Raw genomic sequence first — 18,668 nt, 5'->3', positions numbered from 1 at the left:
CGTTCATGTTGAAGGCTGCAAAAAAGGATTCTACAGCGTCGGGAAACAAATAATCATTTCTCACAATCTTGTTGATTTGCTTAGACAGATTAGTAGAGCCTTCGATAATGTAAACATCTTATTTTGCCTCTCTATCCATCTACCCTTGAGCTGAGCTTATTCCTTTTTTCTTTCTTTTAATCATGTTAATTAGGCTTACACTGATCTTCTTAAAGCATTTTCGGAGCGCAACAAGGTGGTTGTTTCTTTTCTCTGAATGAAGATTCAGCTGATGTTGAATTGGGTTTGGTTATGCTTAAGAGCGTTTAATCTGTATATGTGCAGTTTGGGAATCTTCCGTATGGGTTTAGAGCAAACACATGGCTCATCCCGCCTTCTGCAGCGCAGTCACCTGCAGCGTTTCCGCCTCTCCCTGTCGAGGATGAGAGATGGGGAGGTGATGGTGGTGGTCAAGGAAGAGATGGCACCTACGATTTGGTTCCATGGGCCAACGAGTTTGCCTTTATCGCGTCCATGCCTTGCAAAACAGCAGAGGAGAGGCAAGTTAGAGACAGAAAAGTGTTTCTTCTTCACAACCTTTTCGTTGATGTCGCCACTTTCAGAGCCATCAAGGCCGTTCAGAAAGTAATGGCTGACCCAGTTCTGGCTGATGACTCTCAAGTTCTATTTTCCGAGACTGTTGGAGACTTGAGTGTTACGGTTACGAGGGATACTTCCAATGCAAGTAGCAAAGTGGATACAAAAATCGACGGAATTCAAGTCACTGGTTTGGATAAAATGAAGCTGATGGAACGGAACCTTCTCAAGGGACTTACAGCTGATGAGAACACTGCTGCTCATGTGAGTCTTTTTCTATATAACTTTCCATGTTTAAGATTTGTTACTCATTGTTTAACATTTGTTTATGGACGCAGGATGTTGCTACTTTAGGAACTATAAGCCTCAAGTATTGTGGCTACATTTCTGTTGTCAAAATAGAGAAGGAGAATGAGGAGTTAAGCCCACCTTCTCAAATTGTTGACCTCCTTGAACAGCCTGAAGGTGGTGCTAATGCTCTAAATATCAACAGGTTGTCATTTCTTACTTAGAGAAAATAAACATTTATCCTTTGTCTCTTTAGCTTTTGTAGTTACTTACCTGTTTAGTTATTCTCATGGTGCTTTACAGTTTGAGATTCCTTCTCCATAAATCCTCTCCCGAGCAGAACAAGAAAACACAACAGGATGATGAGCTTACATCTTCACGAGAATTTGTAAGTAAAATGCTGGAGGAAAGTCTTGTTAAGCTTGAGAAAGAAGAGATAGACAGGGATAGTATCATGAGGTGGGAACTTGGAGCCTGTTGGATACAGCATTTACAAGATCAAAAGAATACGGAAAAGGACAAAAAACAAACCAACGAAAAGTCTAAGAATGAACTGAAGGTTGAAGGGCTTGGGAAGCCGCTTAAGTCTCTCAACGGCAACAAGAAAAAAACAGACGCAAGCAGCCCTAAGGCGCAGCAGACTGTAGTATCATCTCAGGTTGATACGGCTTCTTCAGGGGCTGATAATGCTACAATAACTGCAACTTTGCAATCTGACGCCGAGAAGAATGCTGAAGAAAATGTGCTTGTCTTGAAGAATTTGTTGTCTGAAGCTGCCTTCACTCGCCTACAGGAGTCAGATACTGGACTTCATGACAAGGTTTTTACACTAAACCTCCAGTCCTTCTATGTTCATTTACTTGCTGTGTTCTAACTAAGAATATTTGTTTCAGTCTTTGCAAGAACTTGTCGACTTGGCACAAAAGTATTATACTGAAGTCGCTATTCCGAAGCTGGTAAATGCGTGTAAAGTTTATTGTAGTCTTGTCTATTACCAATATGAAGATAGTAACACATCATTTGTTTGGTATTTATTGCTCAATACAGGTTGCAGATTTTGGTTCGTTGGAACTCTCCCCAGTCGATGGCCGGACTCTAACTGATTTTATGCACACAAGAGGTCTCCGGATGCGCTCTTTAGGATATGTCGTAAGTAGCCTTTTTTAACTTCATTTTTCTTTAAATCTACTGAAGATGAGTGATCATATATAACCATCCACGTTTTATCTATGAACAACAGGTTAAGCTCTCAGATAAGTTGTCACATGTACAGTCTCTGTGTGTTCATGAGATGATAGTTAGAGCCCTTAAGCATATCCTTCAAGCGGTGATTTCTGCTGTTGCTGCTGACACTGATAAAATAGCTGCAAAAGTAGCTGCTGCTCTGAACATGATGCTTGGGATTCCAAAAAATGAAGCGGAAACACCACAAAACTCTTGGAATGTACATCCTCTTATCTTCCAGTGGTTGGAGAAATTCTTGAAGAAACGATATGACTACGATCTCAATTCCTTCAGTTACAAGGATCTACGAAAGTTTGCCATTCTCCGTGGATTATGCCATAAGGTAATTTAATGAATGCTTTAACCAGAATTATTTTTTGAGTTATAAGTCGCTAGTCAACTATTAGATTGAAAGTTAATTTTTTGTGTCAAATTGTATCTGTCCTCAGGTTGGTATTGAGTTGATTCCAAGGGATTTTGACATGGAGTCCCCAGAACCGTTCCAAAAAACAGATGTGGTCGGTCTGATCCCAGTGCATAAGGTAATAGACAAGATGAAAGATGCTTAAAATTTTCTATCTGAATCTGTATTCTTTCTAGTAATGTATCAACAATAGTTGTTAAGACTTTCTATTCTAAATCTCTGCAGCAAGCAGCATGTTCGTCTGCTGATGGAAGGCAACTTCTGGAGTCATCTAAAACAGCATTAGACAAAGGAAAGCTTGAAGATGCAGTTACATATGGAACAAAGGTACATGTCCGGAAAATCCATTTCCTACTCCTCAGCTCTTTCTTCATATTACTTTTGTTTCTCTGTACAGGCGTCATGATTTGTTTTGTTGTTTTGTCTCTTTTGTTTTTTCCCCTCCCTTAGGCTCTTGCTAAGCTTGTAGCAGTTTGTGGTCCCTATCATAGAATGACAGCCGGAGCTTACAGTTTACTTGCTGTAGTTCTATATCACACTGGTGACTTTAACCAGGTCTGTATATAGACAGTTACGCTGTAATATTTTTCTTCCATATGACAATTGCAAAACTAAAAGGTTTTGTTGAAACAGGCTACTATATATCAGCAAAAGGCTTTAGATATCAATGAGAGGGAACTTGGACTTGATCATCCGGATACAATGAAGAGTTATGGCGATCTTGCTGTCTTCTATTATAGGCTTCAGCATACAGAGCTGGCCCTCAAGTAAGTTACCAATTTTCATTTCAAAGAACGGCGAGGTTTAATGATTTGGGTGTCTCGTCAAAACTCTGATATGTTTGCTTTTGGTAGGTATGTTAAGCGTGCGTTGTATCTCTTACATCTAACATGTGGTCCATCTCATCCGAACACTGCTGCTACATACATCAATGTAGCCATGATGGAGGAAGGTCTAGGAAATGTACATGTTGCCTTGAGGTATCTTCACAAAGCTCTCAAGTGTAATCAAAGGTTGCTTGGTCCGGACCATATCCAGGTTCTTCTCCCGATGCTCTGTGTTTTTTTTGGGAACGTCACTTTGTAAGAACTTTCATTTGCTAATATATTGCTGCTTATTATGTCAAATTTCAGACTGCTGCAAGCTACCATGCCATAGCCATTGCGCTCTCGTTGATGGAAGCGTACCATTTAAGTGTTCAGCATGAGCAAACAACCTTAAGAATCCTCCGAGCGAAGCTTGGCCCAGATGATTTGCGTACTCAGGTATGTATATATATAACCAAAATATCCCATCAGGCAAATCATTCATCTTTCTGACATGTGCATGCATTCTTAAATCGGACGATCTATTTATATTCTTCAGGATGCTGCTGCTTGGCTAGAATACTTTGAGTCCAAGGCTTTGGAACAACAAGAAGCTGCACGAAATGGTACTCCTAAGCCTGACGCGTCTATAGCCAGCAAAGGCCACCTAAGGTCAAACAAGTTTCTTAGATATTATCTCCTTATTTGTCGTTTAGAAGTTTTCTATCCTATTTGAATGTATCTATCAATTTTACTCCTCGGGCAGATACTTAGCTTCATAATGTTTTGCAGTGTACCCGATCTACTCGACTATATCAACCCAAGCCATAACGCAAAAGGGAAACGGAGTGTGGCAGCAAAGAGGAAGATCTATATGAAGGTTTAACTTTTGTTTCTTTCGACATTTCTCCACTCAGTGGTTAAAAATGCTTACATGATTGGACCTGTGTTATTGTGTAGCTAAAGGAAAAATCCAATCAGAACAATGTTTCTGAACAGTTAGCAGAAGCCCCAAGGGAAAATCAAAAGGAAATGTCTGAAGAGGAGATAGAAGCAACTGGATCAGAAGATGGTCAATCAAGCGATGCGAATCAGGAGACTATTCTTGCACCAGCTGAAGAACTACCTTCTCCTCCAGTCATTGATGAGGCTATTATGGATAATAGTAATCCAATTACATCTGCTGAAGTTTCAACTGAGACACAGCACCCTGATGGTAGTGAAGATGGATGGCAACCGGTGCATAGACCGAGATCTGCTGGATCATATGGTCGCCGGTTGAAGCAACGACGAGCATCAATTGGAAAGGTATATACATATCAGAAGAAAAATGTTGAAGCTGATAACGATAACCCTGTTTTCCAGAATGCTACTCAGCAGAACCCCAAATACTACATTGTGAAGAAGCGTACTACAGCGTCATATGCAAACTATGCAGATCATCATTCTCCCGGTATGACAACTCAAGGCACCAAATCTAGCAGGAAAGTAGTTAAAACCTTGGCATATCGGGTTAAATCAACGCAGCCGTCTTCTGATAGCCCTAAAACTACAGCTGAAACATCAGAAGAAGATGGGTTGAAGACAGATGCTTCTCCTGTTGTGCCATCTGGTCTGTCAAGTAATGTGCAAAATGAGGCATACCCGAAAAACTCTGTTGTAAGTCTTGGAAAATCTCCATCCTACAAGGAAGTAGCATTGGCACCACCTGGTTCCATTGCCAAGTATCAAGTCTGGGCTCCACAAGCCGAAGCTTCAGATAAGCAAGCGGATAATCATGTGGAGAAAAAATCTGAACAGGGCACATCTGTGGAGCTTCCAAGGGATGCGCAGATGATTACAGTGTCAGAGGAAGAAGTAAAAAATGAAGTTTCTGCGGACACAGAGTCTAGCAAACCTCAAGGCAAAGAAGAGATCGAAGTAGAGTTACAATCATCTGAAGTGGAATTCAAAGGGAACAATTTGAATGAAGATGAAGAATCTGGTGGGGGCATTCAGGTGGAGGAACCAGTACTTGAAACTAACGAAGGTGTAACAGATATGATTCATTCGACCACAGAGCAAGAAGTGAAAGATCAGCTGGCTGCTGATTCCGATGATCTGAAGGAAAAACTGGGAATCTCTGCCACAGACTCCAGCGACGTCCCTCGAGAGTTATTGCTACCTAACAAGAAGTTATCAGCTTCAGCTGTCCCATTCAACCCATCATCACCTCCAAGTATCATACGTCCTACTCCAATAGGCATGAACATTGGACCGTCGTGGCCAGTGAACATGACTCTTCATCACGGACCTCCTTTCCCTTCACCTCCTACAACTCCAAACTTGATGCAGCCAATGTCCTTTGTATACCCTCCTCCTTACACTCAATCAGTCCCCACAAGTACGTATCCTGTAACCAGCGGTCCTTTCCATCCCAATCAGTTCCCATGGCCGCTTAATATGTCGGAGTTTGTACCAAGAACGGTTTGGCCCGGATGCCATCCCGTTGAGTTTTCCCCTCCCCACATGATGGCTGCCGAGCCTGTAGCTGCAACTGTGTTAGAGCCCACTGTGATTCTACCAACTGATATTGACACTTCAGGAGTGGAAGAAAGCAAGCAAGATGTGGCGGCAACCGCGGGTGAAACTATGGATTCTGTTAATCATGTGAATGTAGTTGCTAGCAGTGAAATGGAGAATGGAAACAAGAAATTTGAGGATGACGAGAGGACTTTTAGCATTTTGTTAAGAGGAAGAAGAAACAGGAAACAGACACTGAGAATGCCCATCAGTTTGCTCAACAGGCCTTATGATTCTCAACCATTCAAGATTGCTTATAGCAGAGTCATCAGAGGCAGCGAGGCTCCAAAGTCCGCAGCTTGAAACCAAAGATCTCAGCATCGTCGATGAAATTCATCACTCACACATCTCTCTCTCCCTGATCCTTGCTGTTTCTTAGGGGACAGTTTAAAAGGTTAGCTTCTTGGTTGAATCTTTATATATATATATATGTATATAATGCATATATTGTAACATGGTGGTGTCTTCATTCTCAGGTAATTTCGTTATCAGTCATCGGAAGCTGTGGCTTGTGATAGTCTCAAAATGATTTGATCTGGATTCTTAGAGAAGAGAGGTTGAAGAGGGGAAAAAGCCAGAACTATTCTATTTTCTTTTATACCATGTGAGAGGTGCTGAAGTATTGTTTTCTGGGTTTTAATTTTTAATTCAGCCAATAAAATTTTAGGAAATTTTGGACATACAGTAATTGTTTTTTCATATCCCATTGTGGCCATGTTAAAAAAACTTTTGTTATCTCTTTTGTTCGCTTTTGCGTATTTGTCATCAATTAGATCTTATATCTAATGGCTTGCTATGAAATATCGTAATTATAATTTATAAACTTGTTTATTGAATCAGGTATCAGATGATAATACCTCTGAATAAACCGAAAGTAAGTTTTTTCGAAAAATTAATAATAATAATTTGAATAAAAAGACAAAATTAACAAACTAAAAATGCACAACCATCCATCGTGTCCTCAGCTTTCGAGCCATTAAAAAGTTAAAATGGATTAACGACAACCGCTGGGGGCTCTTCTCGGAGAAGACCAACCTGGTCGTGATAACTTACAAAAGGGTTTTCACCTTCAAAATTTCCCGGTGGGTTATAAACACAAATCGCATAAAGGCCGCCGTTTGAACAATCCACACGTGCGCACCCAACCTTCGTGCTATCTCTCCACACGATCTGCGTATAGTGTCCACACATTTGCCCCGACTCACACGTGTTACCCCTAACGTCGTAGAACTTATTCTCATCGGCCCACACTTTGACAACATCCATGGGCGTCCAGTTATTCTGTCCGGCCCAAAATATGTTTTCTCCGAACGGACCATTGGAGTGAACAAGCCTGCAGTCCCCAACGCGCTGTCTCGCCCACGCACGTGCATACGCCGCTAGTCTTCCATCCCATTGTAACGGCGGTTCTCCCACGCGCGCTCGTACGAGGTTATGTGCGAATAGGAACTCAATGCTCGCTCTGCTTATTTTGTAACGATGTCGTCTTCTCCCCCACCTGAAGGAGGAATGTTTTCCGGTTAACGACAGTGCTGATGACGACAGAAATCGAGTGTTTGGCGCTGATGGAGAGTTAACGGATGTTTGTGTAGACGACTCGCTGTGATTAATTTGGGACGTCGCGGCACAGAGCTGAAGGAGGAACAACGTAACGGCGACTAATATGGGAAACGGAGCTCGTAATTCCCGTCTACAAAGCTCCATTTTTCTCTATAAAAAATAAACAAAAGAGCGTATAATAATATTCTTTTGTAGGAGAGTTAATTACTCAAATTGTAGGTGAAAGGTGTAATTAACTCTCCGATTGAATTTGTTGAGAGGGAAAACGAATCAATAAGTAATTGTTTCTATTTATGAACGTCAAATGTAAAAATATATCGTTTTTGCATGAGTCAACGCACGGTGATTATTGAATACCGGAATGCCGCTAGAATTAAAACCACATTTAGGCAACACTTAACATTAAGGTCTAAGGTTAGAGTAAAGGTGAGATTATTGTTTATTTGTGATCTAAAATTTGATCCGTAATATATTTCAAAACTAATACTATCGATGATAACTGCGATAAGTTTTGACGATTAAGAAAATTATTCGAGTTTATTTAATCAAAAGTTGATGCAAAGTGACCATCGAGAACTATTGAACTTCGTTAGATAGAATGTCAAGCTATCACACTAGCTACGTCAACCACACAAGTAGAGATATAATGCAAATAGCCAAAATAACCACTTCATCGGTTTGTCCCACAACATACAGAAAACCCAATTACAAATAAATTACAACCTCTAACCGAGTGAAAATAACATTGTAGTATCTCATATTCAAGATAATTTGTTGATAAAATATATTAAACCCAAAATTAGATAATATTTTATCCTTTTGATTTTAATTGTGGTTCTAAATTTATACATATATATTAATAAAATATTTGATTTATATATTTTCAAAATAAAAATACAATTATCTATACATATAACCATATTCTAACCAATAAAAATAAATAAATAAATCTTGCTTGATACTATATTTATTTTGAAATAGAAAATTTACTATATAAACTAATCTAAAGTGGGAGCATTCAAGAAGTAACAAGCGCAATAAAATAAAAATAAAATCGGACCACTGTCTCAAACGTCGAGTTGGATCTTTGGTTTTGCCTGTTTAAGAAATACCGACACGAAAATTCATGTTTCTTTTAGCCTGTATAATACAATACATATTTCCATCGTACTTTACCATGATTTAACACAAAATATTAATTAGATTTTGGACGTACTCTACCTTCCTTAAGATTTAGTTTTGTACATTACTAGTTTCTATAGAATGGTCTTGAAACTTGTTTTGATTTTATTCCAAAAACTTGTTTACATAATCCTTATAAATCAAATAGTATTAAAAAGTTCCAGTAATCGTCATTTGTTGTTTCACTAAAAGTAAATTAAAGCTTTTGGGTAATTAAAAAAGATCATGCACGCTCTCTTTGATCCCAGAGTTAAAAACATATAAAGACGCTAATAATACAGCCGACAACACGTGAAGTTTTATCAACACGTATTTAAACTCAACCGCTAAAGATTCACTTGTCCGAGAAACAAAGGTCTCTCGTCTAAAACATAAATTGAGAAAATGGAAACAAAGTACATTATCCGTACCGGCTCGGGTCGGGTCAAGATTAAGCACATCCTCGTGGAGCAAACCCGACTCGTGAACCCATCAAATCGTAAACGACCCGGAAACCCTGTTGCTGGATGTTCCCAATAATGGATAGCCCGCTCATGGTACCGGCGAATGCAAAGCAGAACTTGCCGTTAGTATCCACCGGAATCAGATAATTCGTCGCCGGAAGTGACACGTCAGCCCCACGGAAGTGCAAAACCACCGTCGGGACTTTAACCTCGTTTTGATGGGAGAGATCGAAACAGGTATCGAAGAGAGAGTAATCAGGCGCTCGTTTCAGGCTCTTGGCTCCGATCCGGAAGGCGTCTCTCATAGCGATGTAAGCGGGTCGGACCAGCCGGGTCACAGAGGTACCCGAGTCGATAATGACTCCACCGTTGCCGATCTGGTCGAGTTTGAAAAGAGAAGCGGCTACGCCGGGGACGCGCGTCCCTCCCACGCTAATTCCAAGCAGCTCGACGTAGTAGAAAGTATCAAGCTTCGGATTGGATAAAAGCGGAGTGAACTTCGCTGTACGCGAAACGGCGCCGTTTCCGAAAACGACAGAGGAAGGCTTAGAGGAAGCGGATCTGTCGACTAAACAGTAAGAGAACTTCTGATTAAACCGGCGACCGGTCTGACCGGGAAACGACAATCTCCCTTTTCCGAGACCTAACAAACCGGCTGCTCCGACGAAGAGACCTTCATTGTCGTGACCACACCCGACGGCGACGCCTTTAACGCGGTTTCGTCGGAAAGTCAGCGTCTCGGTGGCAAAATCGCCGACGGTGAAAGATCCGTCGCCGTAGGAGACTTGGTAGAGGCAAGTCCGGCGGCGCGTGTTGCATCCGGCGGAGTCTAGCCGGCGGCAGAGAGGCGAAGAGCAGGGGATGGTGGAGTAGGTCCGGGACTTTCTCGGGTCGAAGATCGGGTCGGACTGAGAGTAACATCTCCGGCAAGGAGCGCACTGGAGCCAGACGATGTCGCTCCCGGTGTCGAGCACCATGTACACGTATCTCGCCGGAGTTCCGACACCGAGACGCGTGAAGTACTCTCCGCTTCCCTGAGAGAGACCGGAGACGACGGAGCTGCTGAATCCGCCGGGTCTCGGCGCATGAGTGGCGTTTCTTCTCGGGATCCGGGCGGCGAGTGTGGCGATTGACTTCACGCGCCGGGAGTCACGCTGGAGACGGGAGGCGAAGAGCTCTTGGGGAGTTCTGTTGGTGGAGAGAGCGTCGATGTGGTCGAGGTTTAGTGTAATGGACGACTCGGAGTCGGATCCGGATCCGGTTTCAGATCCAATCAGGGACTCGGATTCGGGTTGGAAGGAGGAGGGAGAAGCGGAAGGAAGAGAGTGAGAAGTGGGGATTAAGGTTTGGAAAGCAGGAAGGGAAGACAAGGAAGGCAGAGAGGAGAGCAAGAAACAGAGAGTGAAGAGCAAAGCTTTTCTTCTTCTTCCTTCCATTTTCTTCTCCTTTTCTCTGAGAAAATGGCAGTGAGAGTGGTCTCTGTTTAAATAATTGCACTTGAACTAGTCTTCTTGAAGTAACACACTTTTTAAAATATTCTTTTTCTATAATAAATGGAAATGTGTGAATGATATTCTTTTCTTTCAAATAAATATCTACTGCTCATTTTTATCATAAGATTAAAAGCGACTTTATAGATTCGGTGGATAATAAACACCAGTATGAAGTATCATGTGGTGTGGGGGGAATAATATGACATAATCAGGAGATAAACAAGTATGTTAATTGTTTCCGGAGAAGGGAAAAGCTTGTTTTTATAAAGTTAATCATGCCCAATAATTCACCCCCAATTGGTGCCATAATTCGCTCTTGAATTGTCGACTACTGAAACATTCCACATGGGGCGAAAGTTTACATGCAAAATATTCTGACGAAAGATAATCTAACACGGTGAGAATTGAGAAAGTTACTCGTGTATACAGAGTATTGGAGTTTATTCGTCACGAACTTTAGATCTCAAGATCTTGTTAGATTATTGATATCATCGAACACTCTTTTCAGTTTTCGTACTCTCGCATAAGAATTCGATATCCAAGGTTTGGAACTTTCAATGCTTCGATATATGTTATCAGCATCCTACTAAGCCTAACTATCATAATGACGTTCTTCTTTTTAAAATGAATACAACAAAATAAAAATCAACAAATTAGAGTGATATTGGGATGCGTGACACCAATTAAATGCTCTGACCCATCTCTTTCACTGTAGTATAAAGAATGTGATATCTAGAATACAGGTGTGAACAGTGAATCATGACTTCTCACAGTTGAAAGCATTTATTTTCTATCAACACTTTCACACTCATAAATAGTTTCTCACAGGGTTTAAGTTTAAGTGAAATTCTCAAATCCAAATCAAATGCTTACGAGAAAAACAAACTTTACAAAGAGTTGTCTATCACGCAAGAAACACCTACTAGACGACCGGTCTGGGGAAGCCATGCATGGACCTAGTTTACGCGTAGTTCCAATTTGACAAATAATCAGCACATTAGGAGAAAACCACAACTAGAGAATCTTTAGAAATGGAGTAAAGAACAATATTTTGATTAAAGGCGCAAATGTAAAAGAGACAATAAAGCAAAAGCCACTAGAAGAAACACCTTTTGCTTTTATTTGCTTTATAGTACTTATATGATAAGTGCTCACTCATCATTGCATTACATGGTGGTGGCCATGAACAATTTTCACTCGACATGATAATCAAATAAGCATTATGATACAGACTGCTCGATGATCAGATATACGCACTATAATATCTAAGTGTCATGTAGTGATCTAACAATAACAGGTTCCATCAGAGCTTGAATGTATGTTCTTATTAGTTATCTCAGAAATCGACTGAGAAACATGGAGTGACGAAGCGTCAGAAACATATTATTCAACCACAAGAGAAGAAGAACCGAACGAGAGAGAGACTTGATTCTACTAAACCGGGAAGAAGAGGAAGAAAAGATAAACGAAATTTTAAAAATCTGTTGCCCAACGTACACGAACTACAACGATATTATTTGATGTCGAAATACAAGTCTTAGTATCCAATTGTATCATGAGTATAAATGAGCTGCCAATCGTGGCTTAGCTAACGCCCACAATGGTCTAGCCTTAGGCATAGTCATTCCATAAACTTCCACCGTATCAATATTTTCCGGCGTAGTCCAGTCAAAGCAATGGAAGAGCCGAGCCAAAGCCATCAGCACCATCGTCACACCTAACGGCGCTCCTGGACACTTTCTTTTCCCGGCGCTAAACGGTAATATCTTATAATCAGGCCCGTGACTTATTTCCACCCTTCCGCTGCCGTCGACGGGCAAATGTCTTTCTGGTCTAAACTCATCAATGTCATTAGTCCATACTCTAGTATTTCGACCCAACCCATGTGTATTGATGAATACACGTGTCTTTGCAGGGATGTAATAGCCGTTGATCGTCGTTGGCCGAACAGATTCGTGAGGAATCAAGAACGGTCCTGCTGGATGCATTCGAAACGTTTCTCTTACCACACATCGCAAATAGTTTAGGTGGACTAGATCCGATTCATTGACCATCCGGTTTGATCCTACAACACTATCGAGCTCCTCTTGAATCTTACGCATCACTCTAGGCTGCTTAATCACTTCAGCCATAGCCCATTCGTTCGTGACCGCGGACGTGTCTGTCGCAGCAGCTATCATGTCCTACTCATGTATTACAAACGTCAATCGCAACCAGAAGACTAATAATTGTGGGGTATATAAAGAAAAATATTATAATATAATGCACACAAACAACAGAGTTTTTTAACAATCGATATATTTGATGCATTAACAAAATTGATAAGTAATGTAACCTGAATGAGAGCTTTAATTTCAACGTCGTCCATGTGTTCTTTTCCGTTCTCACCAGGAAGAGATAGTAACACGTCAACGAAGTCCATGTCACCCTCAATATTTTTGTCTTCTTTTTCCCGTTTTGCTCTTCGGTGCTCCTCGATGATCTTCGTGTGAAACTTGTCCACCCGCTTCTCCACGTCTCTCATTTCTTTCTCACAGCCATACGGATCCACCCATCTCCAGAACGGCAAGTAATCTCCCAAGTAAATAACACCCAACAGCCTAAACAACTTGTGAGTTATATGCATAAACTCTTGGGCTTCTTTAGCTCCTACCACGGATCCAGGTCCAAAGAATTGTTTTCCTAATAGCATTCGGGTCACATTGTTCATAGAGAACGCACCCAATACTTCTCTAAGGTTTATGGGCTTTCCACATTCCGCTCTTTTGCATACATCTTGTACTAGGTATTGAGCTTCCTCGGCTCGCTGTGCAACAAATGATTCAAGCCTTTTGGTTGTAAGTAGGTGCTCCATGCATATCCTCCTCATTCTTTTCCAATGTGGGCCCATTGGCGCTAACGCTACATCTCCACAACCATACGCCAAGTGGACCGCAGCGAGTGTTTTAGGCCTTGATGCAAAGACATCATCTTGCCGAAATAGTATCTCTCGGATTGTATCCGGATCATTTGTTGTGATGGCATCAACGTTTCCGAGCCGAAGATAAACTAGTGGGCCGTACTTGTTACAAAGAGCGGCCATGTCCCGGTGAGGTAAAGGGCCCAACTGGAGAAGATTGCCCAAAATAGGCCACCTTGGTGGACCTGGAGGAAGCTCTTGGACGTTACGTGCTGAGGCTTTTAGCCATCTCCATAGAAGAACATTAAGAAATAGAATAGCCAACAGAGAAAAAACTATCACCAAAATCATTTTAGTCTCTTATTATTTGTGTTCGGACAGATGTTTTCACTTTTTTTGATATTGTCTTTGTTGGCTCAATATATACTAACAAATAGTGGAAGACTAGTAGCTAAGGTTTTGTTAGGACTACGTACCACTTACCCAACTTTCAGAGAATATAGATATAAACCATATTATACATCTCTTTCTTTGTGTGTCACTTTTACAAACTACATGCCTTGTTCATGTTCTTTGAATCGGTTTGTTAGGACAGAATTAGGTTTGTGAAAGAGACATTGCATCTTTTGATTAAAGACATGTGAAACTCTAAAGAATGGAAACGTGAACATAGATCGAGTATCCATAAATTGCTTGAAACCCATTAATTCGAATATCTTCTTTAAATGATCCTAACATCAAAAAGATTATTATTTTTAATCCTTGTTATGGGTTTATTGTTTGGTTCTTAAGCAATTATGTGAGCAATCTTTAACTATTCAGATTAATCTATATGAGTTATAACCAAGATGCTTGCTAATAGAACTCAAGCAAAGGCTTGCAGATCACAAAATTTGGCTTAAAAGGCTGATGTTACCTGTGGCACAATCACTTTGTTAAACTCACTCTTACGAAGAATCCATATTTCAAGGAGGCCAAAAAATCAGAACAAAAGACAGATTCTCAAGCAAGTCCCAAAGGCTTCTTCAACATAATAAATAGATGCTATTTTTTTTTCTTGTAAAGCGAGTTGTCTACTTTTGACAAATAAATAAAAAAAAAAACTTCTAAAATCCTAGCCTGGAGGATTGTTACAGGGTTCTTCTTCACTACAAACTTCTTCTTGTCACTCTCAAAAGGCTATCTACCTGATGATGTTCTCGACTGAACAGAACTGGACTGCTCTCTAGAGAGAGCCGAGATGAGCTTCTCTTTAGTCACCTCTTCAGATTTGATCACAAACGTATGCAACACTATGTCCTGTGGAACTTCCAGTTTTGAGTTAATCACTTCTACTTTAGCCTCTTCAAACGCATGGAAGATTCTTGATGCCGGATGAGAATCCAACGGACAGCTAACAGTCACTGCCACATCTTCACCTGCTGTCTGAACGTTAATCCCCGGCTGCTCCAAGCAGAGATGAGGGTTAGAGCTATAACCTAACCTCTCTCTCTCAGCTTCCATAACCTTGAGCTTAGCGTAAAGCTCGTTAATGTAAGAGACGGCGTCTCCCAACAAGGAGGCTTTGTCCATCTTGGAAATGTTGGGAACAACTGATCTGAGGGCGTAGAACCTCTGGTTAAGCTTCTCACGCCGTTGCCTCTCAGCTTCCACGTGGTTGAGAGCTTCTACTCTTCCGTTGGCAGGTCTCCTTCCGCGTTTCCTCGGTCTGTTGTCACCACCAGATTCATCAGCACCACCAACAAGGTCAGCCCAATCAGCTCCTCCTCCACCATCTGAATGAGTCTCAGAAGCCCTTGAACTAGCACCGGAGAAATCAATCTGCATCTGAGCAGGAGGAAGCAGCCTATGAGACGATGATGATGATTGCTGCAAAGGTAGAAACTTGAAATCTTCCCTGCTAGGAGCTTCTGCCGTCACACTGTTGTTGTTAGTCCTCGGAGGGATCCATGTAGGAGCGGTGCTGGGATTAGAGAACATAAACCTGTTGCCGTCTAATCTCTTTGGAACTCTATCATCCATTTTTCTAACTGTAAGCTTCTCTCTGAACTGCCTATTATGCTGTTGCTGTTGATGATGGTGAAGAAAAGCAGGAGAAGTGTGCAGATCCTTGCCGAATATCTTGGAGGAACTGTTGTCATCAGCCACAACAACAGGCAACACAACTCTAACCGGAGGAGGAGGAGGAGGAGAGGAAAAGGAAGATCTTATAGAGGAGATGGAGTCATCACTATGAGGCAAACAAGAAGTAGAGCCCAACTCAACAACACCAATATCAGTAGGAACCAAAACAACAGTCTGTATCCCAGCTGATTTAGCAAGAAAGGATCTAACGCAATAATCAGAACCGGAATTAACCAAATCCGATAACCAAACGGGGTGAGAAGAGTGGAAACACTTGCCAGGACCACCCTGACCACGAGGGAATGAGAAATACATGGAAGCGAGAAGAAACATCTCAGTGTCGGTAACTCTATCAAGAACCAAAGCGCAGTTATCTTCTTCATCATCCAACCCACCGAACAAAGCGTGAAGCTTTTGGAGCACTCTCTTACGCAGAGTCTGATGTGTTTCTTCCTCTCTTCCCATGCTCAGCATTCTCATCATCTCAGACTTCTCTCCGTCTTTAGGCTCTCTGCAGGAGCCATCGCCCCAGCAGAGCACCAAATCTCCCGACTTTGACCTCGAGACCTGCCAGAAAATGGCGTAGTTCCAAGAGAAATTGGAGGAGTTGGGAGTCTCGACGAGATCGGAGAGCTTGTTCTGGAGATTGTCGTCGCTTCCGACGGTCATGAGGAGATTAGCGTTGGGAACAGAGTTGGAAAGCAAGTAATCGAGAGCCTTTTTGCCGAGTAACGAAGCAACAATCGCTTTGTCATCTTCGTTCCACACCCTATTGTTATTACTACTCATCTCTCTCTAATAAAAATCGAAGCTTTTTGTTGAAGAAAAAGCAGAGATCTTTTTTTTTTGCAGAAGAAACAGAGTGTTGGGTCAAATCGGTAAAGAAACCAACAGGCTTTGCATGGAGAACACCAGAGAGAGAGAGAGAGATCTCAGATCTTGTCCTGTCCTGTTTTTTTTCCCCCAACATATAAACACCACAATTTCAAAAATCCATGAAAACGCAATTCACTAACAAAAAGAAAAAAGAACAGAGGAATGATATGTTTTTTATTACCAGTAAATTCTGATTCAAGGAGATTTGAATTTCATCAATTTCGTCGCCGTCGTGTCGTCTCTAATTGAATGAATGCAAGCAAAATGGAGAGAGAGAGAGAGAGAAATAACGCATGTTCTTCCTTCCTCCCTCTTTATTTTATTTTATTTTTTTTACTTCTCATTTATTTAGGAAAACATGACTTTGCAACTTAACTACGGTTACATCTTAACTAAACCGGGTCTGGTCGAGCTCTACGGTTTTGTGTCTTTGACTGTATGAATCAAATATATTATTCAAATCAGATCTATCTCTCAAACCTTATATTTAGATCTAAACCTGTATCTGACACCTTTGATTAGATTCTATTCTCCAGCACATCATATATATATATATATAGTTTGTCAAATACTAATGAATGGAAACATAACTCCCAAAATTAGTAATTTTGCTTTCCGTTTACATCTCTACACAAAGCAAGTCCAGTGGTCAATCATCCGAAACTTTGATCGAGCATATTCACGTTATGCATCAGTAGGCTTTCAATTTTTAAAGTTTTCTTTTAATAAATCATCAGTTGATATTTTAACCCCTTTTGATTAATATAAAAATTCGTTTTTCATATTAATCCCTATCCACGTTTATGTATATATATGCCAAGGTTAGGGGTCGCATTGACGTGAAAAGGCAATGCGAACAACTACTGAGTTTTTTATAACTTATAGAAATGCGACGTCTTCTCCGTTTGAATTATTATGGATGTCTAATAGTACTATTTATCTAAACAACAATAATAATAGGAAAAAGACAAGTCGATTTAATACAGAGGCCTAAAAAATAAGGCAAGAGGCGTGAAAAGCATGTGATATTTACGTGGATCAAGGCGATGACCAGAATGAGAAGAACGTGAGATGCATTTAATTTTCTTGGATCTTTTTTTTTCCCAAAATAACGCCTGTAACTTTCTTTTGCCTGCACTTCTGAGTGTATTAATAGTAATTATTTTTTCATCATCCCGCACAACAACAACTCAAACACTGTAAAGAGAGGTTTCACTATTCACATTATCATCAACAACTAAACTGGGTGTCATGAAATTCTCGTACGAGTAACAACAACTTGGTTTGGTTATGGAAAATGGAGTCACGAGTGAATTATAATATATGGCGGTGGTGGGAAAAACACAGCAAAAAGCGGGGACCGCGTGATTCACGTGCTTAAAGAATCCTTTAACTCAGACGCGGGTCCTACCTTCCCCTAAGTCAACAACGACAACAATCTCCAAGTCTAAGACAGCTCATGTTCAAAATGGGCCAGTGTTACGGACGGATTTGTTTTAATGAGCCTATTGTTCTATTTGGGTAGGATATGGGCTGAGATAGCCGTACTAGGTTAGCATTTCCTTATGACCCATCTACTCATAATTAGCATTTCAAATTATAGTGGGCTAGATCTCGCTGAAATCTAATATGTATAGACCTATAGTAATTTTATCTATCAAATCCAGTCTTCAAGAAAGCGTTAGGCGCTAAGTGGGCGGCGACCTAATGCCTAACGGATAAAACGACTAAGCAGACGCCTAGATTATTAGTTAAGCGGTTTAGACATTTATAAATTATACCAATATATTAAATATATGTAATGTTTTATACTTAATAATAGTAAAAACTATTATTTATATATGATAAAAAGTATTTTCATAAGAATATAAATTACAATATATTAACTATTATAATTTATAAATAATAAATTAAATATTATTTATTATTATAATATTGTAATTATCCAGGCGGTTTAAAGAGTAATCGCCACGGTCCTGTAACGTCTAGCGCCTAAGCGTTGCCTAGGCGGCCGACTAGACCGCTTTTTGTAACACTGATCAAATCATTAACTTTCATTTTTAAATGATCAAGTTTGGTTAGATTCATTGCAAAATGTAGATTCATAAATATGAATAAAACTTAGCTTCACCCCCTAAGGTGAACCTCTACATTCACCCACCAATAGGAATTAGTTAATTGAGATTTGATATCTCTTAAAAAAGGAAACCA

The 18,668-nt window shown here is 40.6% G+C and overlaps 5 protein-coding genes across 5 annotated transcripts; 1 reads left to right on the top strand and 4 right to left on the bottom strand.

Annotated features, from left to right (window-relative positions):
- Positions 1-4: 4 nt before the first annotated feature.
- LOC130512924 (protein REDUCED CHLOROPLAST COVERAGE 1-like) lies at positions 5-6,620 on the top strand (the record flags this gene model as incomplete). The annotated part of the gene is made up of 18 exons (XM_057011422.1): positions 5-109; positions 194-235; positions 325-840; positions 915-1,069; positions 1,168-1,684; positions 1,758-1,820; positions 1,912-2,013; positions 2,105-2,431; positions 2,538-2,630; positions 2,738-2,839; positions 2,963-3,067; positions 3,146-3,279; positions 3,367-3,550; positions 3,646-3,777; positions 3,878-3,990; positions 4,111-4,198; positions 4,279-6,274; positions 6,357-6,620. Coding segments are annotated over 17 exons (4,683 nt in total), but the record flags the coding sequence as incomplete, so codon positions are not given.
- Positions 6,621-6,692: 72 nt separating this feature from the next.
- LOC130507991 (pathogenesis-related protein 1A-like) lies at positions 6,693-7,835 on the bottom strand. Its single transcript, XM_057003017.1, has one exon. It carries the CDS (start codon positions 7,582-7,584, stop codon positions 6,865-6,867), a length of 720 nt encoding a protein of 239 aa, XP_056858997.1. The 5' UTR covers positions 7,585-7,835; the 3' UTR covers positions 6,693-6,864.
- Positions 7,836-8,859: 1,024 nt separating this feature from the next.
- On the bottom strand, positions 8,860-10,607 carry LOC108810178 (aspartyl protease family protein 2). Its single transcript, XM_018582310.2, has one exon. It carries the CDS (start codon positions 10,499-10,501, stop codon positions 9,053-9,055), a length of 1,449 nt encoding a protein of 482 aa, XP_018437812.2. The 5' UTR covers positions 10,502-10,607; the 3' UTR covers positions 8,860-9,052.
- A 1,409-nt stretch (positions 10,608-12,016) lies between these two features.
- LOC108853661 (cytochrome P450 703A2) lies at positions 12,017-13,871 on the bottom strand. Its single transcript, XM_018627078.2, has 2 exons — positions 12,894-13,871; positions 12,017-12,741 (listed from the first exon to the last, which is right to left on the bottom strand). Exons 1-2 carry the CDS (start codon positions 13,806-13,808, stop codon positions 12,112-12,114), a joined length of 1,545 nt encoding a protein of 514 aa, XP_018482580.1. The 5' UTR covers positions 13,809-13,871; the 3' UTR covers positions 12,017-12,111.
- Positions 13,872-14,388: 517 nt separating this feature from the next.
- LOC130507989 (transcription factor bHLH13-like) lies at positions 14,389-16,790 on the bottom strand. Its single transcript, XM_057003007.1, has 2 exons — positions 16,639-16,790; positions 14,389-16,530 (listed from the first exon to the last, which is right to left on the bottom strand). Exon 2 carries the CDS (start codon positions 16,368-16,370, stop codon positions 14,637-14,639), a length of 1,734 nt encoding a protein of 577 aa, XP_056858987.1. The 5' UTR covers positions 16,371-16,530; positions 16,639-16,790; the 3' UTR covers positions 14,389-14,636.
- Positions 16,791-18,668: the final 1,878 nt, after the last annotated feature.

Source organism: Raphanus sativus, chromosome 1 (assembly GCF_000801105.2).
Source record: "Raphanus sativus cultivar WK10039 chromosome 1, ASM80110v3, whole genome shotgun sequence".
Classification (NCBI taxonomy): Eukaryota; Viridiplantae; Streptophyta; class Magnoliopsida; order Brassicales; family Brassicaceae; genus Raphanus; species Raphanus sativus.
The sequence above is the reverse complement of the archived record's forward strand: the minus strand, read 5'-3'. Positions and strand labels throughout refer to the sequence as shown.